The 12,911-nt window shown below is 42.8% G+C and overlaps 1 protein-coding gene across 2 annotated transcripts in view; it reads right to left on the bottom strand.

The window, feature by feature from the left end:
- The window catches only part of SHANK2 (SH3 and multiple ankyrin repeat domains 2), a 339,902-nt gene that overhangs the window by 313,214 nt on the left and 13,777 nt on the right, over positions 1-12,911 (bottom strand). For both annotated transcript variants that reach the window (XM_061343497.1, XM_061343498.1), the window contains exon 2: positions 2,371-2,590. In XM_061343497.1, the coding sequence (XP_061199481.1) occupies positions 2,371-2,574 (204 nt within the window). In that variant the 5' untranslated portion in view covers positions 2,575-2,590. The remainder of the gene's footprint in view (positions 1-2,370; positions 2,591-12,911) is intronic.

Genomic DNA, 12,911 nt, shown 5'->3' with positions numbered 1-12,911 from the left:
TCCACAGCTCATGAACTATGATCATCTCCAAACTTTACTATTCTACATTTAAGCTCTTGGTTTCCCTGCCTGCAAACCTGAACCCAGCTTTCACTTATCTGTATAAGAGCCTGTGGGCTGATAAATTAAATCAGAAATGGATCATCTGCTCTAGAACTATTTAAAATGATTGAGTTACTTTTCATTGTGAGTTTATTAAGAAGGAAAAAAACGTACAGAAGGTAAAGCAATAAAAATGATCAAATGAAACACAAAACCAAAAATACTTTTTGATTCATTTCATTTCCTGCACAAAATTAGATTTAAAAATGAGAATTGTTTCAATTGTGTCAATAAATAGCTTAGTACTGGTCTAAGAAATAGAGTAATGAAATAAGAGGGCTTCAGGAGGCTACTGCCTCCCTGTTTTTAACAGCAGAGTAAACCTACCAAGTCAAGTTAATCTTCCCATTTTACTGGATCTGTTCATAAGCACTGAACACTGACCAAGACACAGCAAGCTGGTAGGATCATCAATAGCATCCTAACCACGGCCAATCAGTATTTGTTTTGACAGAGGAGTACACTATGGGCAAAATCCTTTAAAGATGTACAAACAGGGGATTTTAGTATTTCAATCACTACTGAAATGGAAGACCCAAGGTGATGACTGCTTCAGCCAAGACTTAATACAAACCCCATGTGTGGCTCACAGCAGCCTCAGTCCTGCTCTGTCCTCTGCAGGGTTTTTGGGCAGCTCAGGTCCCACACCACTTCCTCTTCACAGGGGTTAGTATCATTCCATACCAACTAATGGAGTGATACTGGCATTTCAGCAGCAATCCTTATCTAAAAGATTTCAAGTACAAGAGTTTAAGAGAGAAAGCTCTCAGCTCTGACGCCCATTCCCCTGAATGTCTGCAGCACTGTGCAGACTGGGCTTTAAAGAAGAGCTCTACAACCACACCTGAGGCCATGCTGTCAAAACAACTTTTCCCTGTCAGCCTGCAGACAGCCCATCTCTATCACTCTATAAATGAACTTAATTAAAAAGAAAGGAATAATTTCATCTGAGATAGATCTTCAGTGGCAGCACAGTATGATGTAGATCTTAAATGTCAGCACAGAGTGATGTATGTAGCACACATTCATTAGAAGAATGTGTTGTATAATCATCTTTGAAATGAAAAAGGCTGATGCCTTCAGACTACCATCAACTGAAAAACCCAACAACAGCATTCAGGGAAGCTCAGGACAGTTTAGGAAATTAATCAAACACTTGTGGTTCTAGATAGAATCAGTAACTCCCAAGATTTTCTCTGTGATGAGACTCTTATTCCTATTGTAGCATTTGCAGAAGACAATGATTCTTTTGCTTACAGAGTTACAATAGCAAAGTTCTGCAGCCTCATGCTCCTAACATTCCAGACGCTGAACTTTACAAATTCAACCATAAAGGAAATACAATTACTCAATTAATGAGACCTTTTTTTTAACAAATTAAGTGTCTGGTCAATTATTTCTGTAAGATAAGAGAGACTGTCTTTTGTTGAAAAGTCCCTATTTTCGTTCAACAGACTTAGGGATGTGAGAAACAGCTATTGGTCCACCAGAAAAGGTTCATTTTACCCTCTCTGAGATGTTCCCAGTTTAAGTGGCCAGGAAGAGGGAGAGAATAAAACAGTGATTTCATGTCATTGTAAAAACCAATTACAAGCTTTGTTCTTCCTCCAGACTGAGTGTGTTGATTTCTCTGGATTGAAGTATGAGAAATAACACCATGTAGTAAAGGCACAGCAACAAAGGAGGAAGGAAGGAGTTGATTTGTACTTCTCTTTTCTCATCTTTAAGCTCTGAAAGACAGCAGCTACTTAAGAAGGGTATCTTGTTATGGAGGATGACAGAAAAAGGCAACAAACATGATAGAGAATTTGATGACCTCCTGCTAGACCTCTAGCATCACACCACGAACTACCTCATGAAAAGAGAAATTAGAGAAAACAGTGGGATTATGTAGTTATGAGGCTTTTGTAGAGATAACGTGATTTTGGGGTTCAATCTTCATCTGCTGATGAAATATAAATATTAGTTTTCTAATCCTCTTTCTTCTACCCAAACACCTCTGATTGCAGATCAGACAGGTATTTTGCTTCATGATCCCAGCTTTCATCAAGTTAACATACCAATACACTCTCTTGGGTGTGATGGTGTCTTCAGTTTAGGCTATCAGTCAGATATACCACCAGGGTACAAAATGTAGACATTAAAAGAAAACATGACATAAATTTTGCCTGTAATATATTAAAACTGTAAGAGAACAGAACAGGTCTACTGCAGACTGAAGCCAGCAAAGTTTCAGCTTCATTTTATGTGTAATGCAATATGATTTACCGTTTGCTGCAGATCAGGTATTATAATTCGAATCACTAATGTGTTGCTCTGACTGTCTTCCATTCTGCTGCTTGGCTTCTCTGCAGTTGCTCTAATTGTGTCATAAATGGTTTCTTCTTTGGAGCTGTCGGATTCAGATTCAACAGAATAGTCGGAAAAGCTTTGTGCCATTTCATCTTCACTTGATGTTGGGCTACGAGGCATGGTCAAGTTCTTTAGCCTGCCAATACAAAGAAGAAAGAGGAAAAGGTAAGCTAAAGTCTTAAACATTAGTCAGTTACAAGTTTAGTTTTCTTGGAAGTAACGCATTTAATAACAAAGTTTTACGTTTCATCCTTTTATTTCCTTCTGTAATTTATGTTGGTATCAGAGGATAATGGAAACAAATCTGCCTACCAAATTACTACAGAAGAGGAAGGAGGACAGGGGAAGGAAGAAAGAGTAATAGAAGGGAAGATGACCTTTCATCCCAGGTCCATCCAATCTCCCAAAGGACCTGGAAAACCCCAGCAGGTTCTCTGCTAAATAGAACTGTAGCAAACTGTGCTTAAAACTAGATCTGGCTTTCAAGCTTACCTCTCCCAGTGCAAAAGGACATTTCAGGAGATCAATACAACTGCTAAACATCATCCTGTACATCAAGAAACTGCACAGGTAAGGCTTCAGTGAAAGACAGTACATTCAAATAGCAGAATCAATCAAAAAACTGAATCCTACAGGGAACCAGAAAGGTGCAGATGCTGCTTTGTGGTTTGTGGCTCATACAACATCCTTCAATATCAACACTACCATTATATGTCTATTATACACGCTCAAATACAGATTTCAGAAACATTTTTAATCTATGGTACAGATCAGGCTAAAATGAAAGTAACGTTTGTTCCAAAGTAGGGACAGCTGCATTCACAGGTCTCACAGTAAGAACAGCAGAATATTTTCCAATCTGGGTTTTTCCAACTACAGCAGCAAAAGACTTATTTTGTCCCACAAACTAAAGGTTTCTCCAGAAAATTATTATTCTATGGGAAAATGGGTAAAAACTTATAGTGGAAAAATTTAAAAGACCATCATAAACTTCGCAGTACCCACATAAACAGAAGACGTTAAAGCAGAAGTAAAGCACAGAAGGGAGAACTGACTTTACCATGTCACACGTATATGAGGTGACTGTACTGAGAAACCCAGGTACATGTTTTCTAGAATGGTCTCAGAGTCAGATCCCCCGAAATGAATACAAACAACAGTGGGGACTAAGAACTTCTTTTTACCACTATGTTTAATGATATAGTTTGAGGCAACTAAATATCACAACCAGATTACTCATTCCTCTTCGCTGGTCATTTATAGCACAGTGATTACAAAGCAGGCATAAAAGGCTACTGCTCTCAGTCAGCAGTCTAAGGTGACCATAGGTTGGAGCCAGTGTTCACACCAGAAGATGGCCAATGGTGAGGCAGACCTAAAGCTTGAGATCAAGGCCAAGCATTTCCAAAGCACATAACATACCCACACTATCAAGTCTTACCGTGACGATTTCTGATGAAGGCCAACTGCAGTGTTATCACCCTCAGCTATAATTACTAATGAAGACAAATGCAGTGCATTTAAACATCTGAAAGCATTCCAGTTCACAGCAGCTTAATGTGCAGCCCTATTTACAACAGAAAATTCTTGAGGGAGTATTTCGTTCTCTTACTCTTCACTGAACTGTAAATTAATGCCATTCTCCAAAGCACCTTAAGTCAATAAAAAGCATGAACACCTTATTTACCTTATTTATCTATCAATGCTAAATCACATGAAGCCAAACTATAGCAGGTCAATACACAGTATTTAAGAGCATGAAAGGCATTTAATAGTATTTAAGAGTGGTGAGAGGAAAAAGACATTAAGACCATCAACAACCCCCACCCACACCAAACCCCCCAACCCAAAAAACAACAATCCATAAATCCATGGGTCAGAGGGATGCACCCCGGGTGCTGAGGGAACTGGCGAGGTCATTGCTAGACCCTCTCCATCATCTTTACCAAGTCTGGGAAACGGGAGAGGTGCCTGAGGACTGGAGGAAAGCAAATGTCACTCCTGTCTTCAAAAGGGCAAGAAGGAGGACCCGGGTAACTATAGACCGGTTAGCCTCACCTCCGTTCCTGGGAAAGTGATGGAACACCTTATCCTTGGTGCCATCTTAAGGCATATCAAGGATAAGAGGGTTATGAGGGGCAGTCAACATGGCTTCACCAAGGGGAAGTCGTGCTTGACCAATCTGTAGCCTTTTATGAGGAAATAACCGGTGGATGGATGATGGTAGAGCGGTGGATGTGGTCTACCTCGACTTCAGCAAAGCGTTTGACACGTCTCCCACAGCATCCTTGCGGCTAAATTGAGGAAGTGTGGTCTGGATGATCGGGTAGTGAGGTGGACTGTGAACTGGCTGAAGGAGAGAAGCCAGAGAGTTGTAGTCTATGGGGCGGAGTCTAGTTGGAGGCCTGTATCTAGTGGAGTGCCTCAAGGGTCGGTACTGGGACCAGTATTATTTAATATATTCATCAACGATTTAGATGAGGGAATTGAGTGTACTATCAGCAAGTTTGCTGATGACACTAAGCTGGGAGGGGTGGCTGACACGCCAGAAGGCTGTGCTGCCATCCAGAGGGACCTGGACAGGCTGGAGAGCTGGGCGGGGAATAACTTGATGAAATATAACAAGGGAAAGTGTAGAGTCCTGCATCTGGGCAGGAACAACCCCAGGTTCCAGTATAGGCTGGGGAACGACCTGTTAGAGAGCAGTGTAGGGGAGAGGGACCTGGGGGTCCTGGTGGACGACAGGGTGACCATGAGCCGACATTGTGCCCTTGTGGCCAAGAAGGCCAATGGCATCCTGGGTTGTATTAGAAGGGGGGTGGTTAGTAGGTCGAGAGAGGTCCTCCTTCCCCTCTACTCTGCCCTGGTGAGACCTCATCTGGAATATTGTGTCCAGTTCTGGGCCCCTCAGTTTAAAAAGGACAGGGACCTGCTGGAGAGAGTCCAGCGCAGGGCAACTAAGATGATTAAGGGAGTGGAGCATCTCCCTTATGAGGAAAGACTGAGGGAGCTGGGTCTCTATAGTTTGGAGAAGAGGAGATTGAGGGGTGACCTTATTAGTGTATATAAATATATAAAGGGGGAGTGTCACGAGGATGGAGCCAGGCTCTTCTCAGTGGCAAACAATGAAAGGACAAGGGGTAATGGGTACAAATTGGAGCACAAGAGGTTCCACTTAAACCTGAGAAGAAACTTCTTCTCAGTGAGGGTGACGGAACACTGGAACAGGCTGCCCAGGGAGGTTGTGGAATCTCCTTCTTTGGAGACATTCAAGACCCGCCTGGACACGTTCCTGTGTAACCTTATCTAGGTGTTCCTGCTCCGGCAGGGGGATTGGACTAGATGATCTTTTGAGGTCCCTTCCAATCTCTAACCTACTGTGATACTGTGATACTGTGATACATGGTTTGTCCCTCCCTAAAGCAATCTGAGTGCACAATAGATTCCAGGGCAATGGATTCAACAGAGAGCAGTAAACTTAAGTTAGACAGCACAAAGAGTTGAGTTAGGAAAAAAAACCTTCCCAATGTGTTGGCAAGTGGTTTTTCATGCAAAAACTACTCAGAAATCGTAGAACCATAGACTAGTTAGGGTTGGAAGTCACCTCATTTTCTGGAATACAGACTTAAAAGAAAGAATCTAAAAGTAACCAGGGAATGGATAATGACAGACTGCATCTATAGCGGCAAAATTAACAGAGCCTGTGTCCCACCAGTGCTCATAGAATCACAGAATGATTTGGGTTGGAAGGGACCTTAAAGCTCATTCAGTTCCAACCCCCTGCCACGGCCAGGGACACCTTCCACTAGAGCAGCTTGCTCCAAGTCCCTGTGTCCAACCTGGCCTTGAACACTGCCAGGGATGGGGCAGCCACAGCTTCTCTGGGCACCCTGTGCCAGCGCCTCAGCACCCTCACAGGGAAGAGCTTCTTCGTGATATCTAACCTGAAAGAAAAGATCTGCTACAGAAAAGCAGGTCATTGAAATGCCTTTCCTTAAAGATAACATAGTAACCTAAGAAACTAAAACAGTGCAGGTGCCAGTGTAAGGCAGATCCTGCTGGAGAGCAGAGTTCTGTAAGGCAGATCCTGCAGGAGAGCAGAGCTCAAGCATGTCTCCCTAAACCTACAGGCACCTTAGGATAATTTCATTGTTTGGCTCTGAAGTTGCATGGAAATGGAAGACACCATCTGTTAACTGCCACAGCTCTCACAGCAAAGTTGCTATCTCTGAGGAACTGTTTCAGTTTTGTCTCAGTGATATTCCAAAGACTGGAATATCAACAACCGAAACAACTGCCTCAGAAGAAGTCAGGTAGGTTGCCTGGCTTACCTAGGCTTGTGTCATGGCTTAAACCCAGCCAGCAATCCAGAACCACACAGCTGTTCACTCATTCCCCCTCTTCCTGCCCCCACTCCCAGAGGTATGGGGAGGAGAATCAAAAGAATGTAACTCCCACAGGTTGAGATAAGAACAGTCCAGTAACTAAGGTATGACACAAATCACTACTGCTGCCACCAATAATAATAATGATAAGGGAAATAACAAGGGAAGAGAATACAACCGCTCAACACCCACCGACCGATACCCAGCCCAACCCGAGCAGTGATGAGCCCTTCTGGGTAACTGCCCCTGGTTTATATAGTGGGCACGACATGCTGTGGTATGGAATACCTCTTTGGCTATTTTGGGTCAGGTGCCCTGTCTCTGCTTCCTCCTGGCTTCCCCTCCTCCCTGGCAGAGCATGAGACTCAGAAAGTCCTTGGTCAGAGTAAACATCATTGAGCAGCAATTAAATACATCGGTGTTACCAGCACTGTTCCCAGGCTGAATGTCAAAAACACAGCTCTGCACCAGCTACTAAGAGGGAGAAAAATGACTTCTACTCCTGAACCCAGGACAGCTTGTATAGCCAAAGAAAATACAGTACCCCAGGTTCCTAACTCCCAGCTCCAATTTGCTGGTTCAAAAGGATGTTACACAGCTAAAATACAGATGAGTGTTTGCTGAAATGATTATCTGGGATGTCTTGTTTCAGTTTTTTTAAAACATAACAGATAGTAGGCTTCCCACAGTTAAGCTGTGTTTTATAACAATGCTCTGCTTCAGTGGCTGCTCTTGCTATAGAGAAGTGCTGAGTGAAGAGATGGCCATCTGTCAATGAATAAAAACAGGCTTCCAGTGATCTTGAAAGTAAACTGACAATGGAAACAACCACCACGACAGTCTTTGCTCCACATCACATCCTCTGCCCATATTTTCAACTCCCATACCTTCAGCTCTGCTGGGCAATCTCCCTCCCTGAACCCTGCACATCCTAACCCCAGATGAACAGAGTCAGCATGAGCTTCGGCTGGTTAAACACAACTTCTGACACAGGAAAGCCACAAAACAGCTGGAAGATGAAAGAAGGAAAGGATAGATTTATGCTTACCCTTATTATGGTACTTTTCCCTTAGCACCTTGCCCTTCAGCTCTGCAGGAGCACTGGGATGTTTACTTGGCCTCTATGACTATTAGCAGGTTATGTTTCTCAGGCCAACAGATGACAGAAGTTGAGCTCAGACTGCTGCCTTCCCCTCACACATGCTATTTTTAGCTGTTCTGGGGTTGTTTTTTTTCTCTATCCAGCTGGCAATTTTCATTAAATCTGCAGGAATTTCTTATCAACCATTAAGAAGAGTTTAAAACTGCCTATGAATAAATTAAAAGAAACCATGGGCAAGTAGCGTGACCATCTAACTGCCTTTTTCTTTAAAACACACAAAAAGCCTAAGAACACATTATAAAAGAGTGGAATTACAACAGTGCACAGGTAATGAAAAGGCAAGAAATTCAGCTCCCACAGCTCTCTCGCTCTCTCTCTCTATGGGAATGGCGAGCTCCAGTGAGTGGAAACGGACACAGACAGGGAAAAAAGCAACAGCAACAAGAGACTGATTGGGTTTTTGAGACTTACGGTTGTTAAACATCATCTGAAAAGAATTTATTGAATATAGATGTTTAAATTTTCAGCTATCTTAAATATTATAAACTTGAGACTTACTGAAGAGCCTACATGGATGCCAGGGAGGGTCTCTTCATCAGGGACTGTAGTGATGGGACAAGGGGTGATGGGTTTAAACTGAAACAGGGGATATTCAGGTTAGATATAAGGAAGAAGTTTTCTACTGTGAGGGTCTGGCACAGGGTGCCCAAAGAAGTGTTAAACACTCCACCCTTGGCAGTGTTCAAGGTCAGGTTAGACAGAGCCTTAGGCGACATGGTCTAGTGTGAGATGTCCCTGCCCATGGCAGGGGGTTGGAAGGTTGGAACTAGATGAGCTTAAGATCCTTTCCAACCCAAACCATTCTATGATTCTATGAGTACCACCAATACTGAAACACAGTGGCTGAGGAATCTTCATTAAACATAGATGTATTATCAGATACACAATGCACTTGCCCACTACAAAAATCATACTTTAAAATCTTCAATTTTGGCTACGTGCAATTTTGTTGACCACGCAAAGTAACAAACCCTCCTATCTCGCTTCATATTGGCAAATACGGAACACAATGATATACATACATACACAAAACCCTATTTTAGAAAATCTGTCCCATATAAAGTCCCATCCCTAATATATCCCTAAGCAAACAGAGCACATGCAGCTGTGTTTGTCCGGTGTACCTGGAGCAATCCCAACAGTTAATATAGACCAGCCAACTAACATAAGCAAACAGCTCCATGCACAGAGATCCCATTTTTCTCCAGGGCTTCTCTGGCAGGAGCAGAACAGTGCTGTAGCTGAGGCCAAGCCTCCCATGGGTTCTGCAATGGGCAAAAATAACATCTTCTAACATCTTTAGGCAGAAGTTCTTCCCTGTGAGGGTGTTGAGGCGCTGGCACAGGGTGCCCAGAGAAGCCGTGGCTGCCCCATCCCTGGCAGTGTTCAAGGCCAGGTTGGACACAGGGGCTTGAAGAAACCTGCTCTAGTGGAAGGTGTCCCTGCCTATGGCAGGGGTTGGGAATGGATGAGCTTTAAGGTCCCTTCCAACCCAAGCCATTCTATGGTTCCATGAGGTGAGACAAAAGGAAATGCAGACTTAACACCAGGACTAAATTTGGTAGGAAAATCACAACAATGGACATTAAAGGGTGCAATCCTTCCTTCCTGACCGGTGAGAATCTGGGTATGTTACCATGTGAAGGTAACCTAGGGGCTTGCACAAGTGGCCATTTCAGACTATTTCAGACTAATCACAATAGCTATTAGTTCTCTTCCCTCTAAAATACAGCTGAGGCACACACATCAAATATCCTGTGCAAGGTCTGCGAGCAAGGTTTCAAAATTCAAGGGTCACTGGCTCCTTGTCATCGTAAGAACAACCTATTTTTATATAAACATTCATTTGCACAATAACAGTCCTGTTGCCTGCAGGAAGCAGTCCTCCAGACTGCTATTGTCAGGTGAGTTCAACATGTACCTGTGGGAATCTCTTGGATACAGAGTCAGCATTGTTACGGGTTGAGTAATGCCATTACCCAGGCTGTGAGAAAAGTTTGGTGACAGAATAACAGCAACTGTTACAAAGAGGTATTTAATCATTAACTCTGAAGAAAAACTATTCAGGAAATGGATTTCCATCAATGTAAAACATGTCAGAGCTCCTAACACTTGGATTCTGTGGCTTTATTTGGGATTATGTGTATCAGCTCAAGGATCAGCTCGCCATCTTACTAAATTAAAATACTGGAGAAGATCAAGCATTGCCTTTTCTCATTATAGTAATATTAAAACCAAAACTCATTACAGACAGAACTGAAGATGGGGGGTATAATCCCAATGCTCCATGCATTTCACACCTCCCCTCATCTCTGCAGAACAGGTCACAGAGAAGAAAATCCGAATTGAAGACCGACACTAATGGACAATTTGCAATTTGATGGGTTCAATCTCCACTTTGCACTCTCATTTTAAAGCTATATAGCTGGCATCACGTCCCAGAGAAGCAGACCCACCCTCCCTTGTGCCCCAAACCACACCACTCTTGCACCTAGACTGCTTTAATCTCTGCACTAACATGAACACTGAAGCAGAACAAAGCATCAACACAGGTTAAACTCCAGCTTTTTTCAGTTTGGCAGGTTAGTTTCAGCATCCATCACATCTCTGAACTGGATCAGTATGCAAATGTTTGCATAAGCTGCAGGAAGAAGATGGCAGAGGGCCAGAAGCAAACAGCCAGGGCATGAAAAGGGCAGAGCCACTTTTTTCCACAGGCAGTATTAATGTTTGCCAGCATAAAGCAAATGTGAGTCACCACTGCCTAAGTGACAGGAAAGAAATCTACATAAATACGGCCCTTTGATTAACTCTGATTAAAATCCCTTGATTATTAGTACTGAAATAGGGTGACTCTGAACAGGACACTGCTTAACCCCACAGACACAGAATTCCTCCAGGCAAATGCAAAACCTGACTGAATACAGCTATAGGAAAAAAACAGAGATGCAGGAGTGCTAACCAGCCCATAGCCAAATCTCAGGAGAGACAAGGCACCTGGAGCTACCCCTGTCCTCCCAGGTCCACAAGGAGGCAGCTTTGGTGCTGATGGATGGATGCAGTTTTGGGCATTCTGACCTAGTTCAAGATGTCCCTGCAGGGGGGTTAGAACTAGATGACCTTTGAAGGTCCCTGCCAACTCAAAACTATTTTATGAAGCTGTGCTGGTCAGACTCCAGTGTTCAACATTACCTTTATCCTCTTAGGGAAAAGGAGTGTCCAGGCAGCAAAAGGTAGCACAGCTCCCTCAGTCATTGCCGCTCACTTACAGGACACATAGATGTGAGCTCGTTGCCGCTCACTTACAGGACACATAGATGAGGTGCCACCAGGCTCAGTACTTCCTGATCTCTGCAGGCTTTCATGCGGATGAAGCATCTCCCTGCTGCACTGCAACTGAGCCCATTTGCTATTGCAGACACTGCTTAGAAAGGCTAAGTCAAGTCACAAGTAGCACTTTCTTGGGGCTCGGGAGCTCAGAAGATATCCAAGGATCAGCAAGGTCCGCTTCACACCTACATGGTCTCAGGGCCAAGGTCCACCTCATGGTATGATTTTATTTGGAAGAGATGTAGTTTCAGAGACTAAAAACTAAAGGCTGTAAAGAGTTAATCTGTTACCCTGCAGTTCCCTTCATCTGTCTCAGTAAAATGGGACAAATGATTCCTGAGTCTTCTGTAAAGGCCTTCTACTCTGTGGAAGAAAATGCTAGAAAACCAAACCCCCTCCATGGTAATTACCTAAACAAATTTAATCAGACACTATTTTGCTGTTCACAATCCCCATAATTATAGGTTTATTCCCTGTACACCATTCCTTCACTTAAATTCACTTCGGTTACACTGTCTGGTAATGCATTTTTGATCTCCCTGTTAAATAACTGAAACACTCAAATAAATATTTTAGAAGGTGTGTGCTGAGGCATAAGCATTAACACACCAGAATGCCAAGCAAAATTCCTCCTTTTCTCTGAAGCTAATACTTCTCAATGTGGCACATCCTGCCTCAAAACTTAAATATTGATTTAAATCAGTATTGAAAACCAATGGTTGGGGCCACTGCTTCTTACCAGCTCCATCAGAAGATTCTTCTTACCACCCTGTTTAAGGGAAGATTTATGCAGTCCTTGTTTTCTTTGCTGGGTGACCTGCACACATGGCAAATTGTTCTCAACAGGGCTCAAATGTAACACTTTTGCCCTTTTTTTTGAGGGGAAAAAAGAAGACAATTGAGTGAAGTAATTGTTGAACCTGCTCCTGACTTTCTGTTCATGTGTATTTGCACATCACAGACTCACCAAGCAGAGGCTAAGCCCCATTAACTTCTGGTATTTAGAGTCTTAAATACCATCATATGATTAAAGTGGGTCTTAAGATCACACTGGAAGGATAGACTGGGTTTACTTCATTGTTTTTAAACAGATGTACTTCACCATTAGCACTCCTGTGCATAAACAAGATCTACACATGCAAACTACTGCAAATACAGGGTAGTTTTCTCAAAGTTTCTCCAGTTTCCTTTGTCCTCTGTTCTACTTCGTATTTATTCTCATTGTAAACTAGTCAGCTGCTCATGGTACCTTCAGAAAGGCTGAAGTTCTATCAGGCAGATGCAAAGAGATTTTAGGGGAGGATAAATACAAAGAATACAGGAGACAAGCCCCTGATACTGAATGGACAAGGCTGGAATTCAGGCAGAGAAACAGATGCAGAACAAGCTTAAACCTATTTGAAGTACAAGTTGACCATGAGAAAACAAAAACATTTGAAGCAGGAATTTGATATGAGAAAATAGAAGATGCAAGAAGAAAAAGGAAACAGGTGTAAAGATTCAGCACAAAGAATGGGCAGGTTGGTTAAAATGGTTAAAAGTCTTTAAACTAAAAAAACAAATCAAACATATTACTAGGG

The sequence above is a fragment of the Neopsephotus bourkii genome, unplaced genomic scaffold, assembly GCF_033783945.1.
Source record: "Neopsephotus bourkii isolate Nb327-2 ecotype Australia unplaced genomic scaffold, CSIRO-AGI_Nbou_v1 NB_1825, whole genome shotgun sequence".
In the NCBI taxonomy this organism is placed as follows: domain Eukaryota; kingdom Metazoa; phylum Chordata; class Aves; order Psittaciformes; family Psittacidae; genus Neopsephotus; species Neopsephotus bourkii.
The sequence above is the reverse complement of the archived record's forward strand: the minus strand, read 5'-3'. Positions and strand labels throughout refer to the sequence as shown.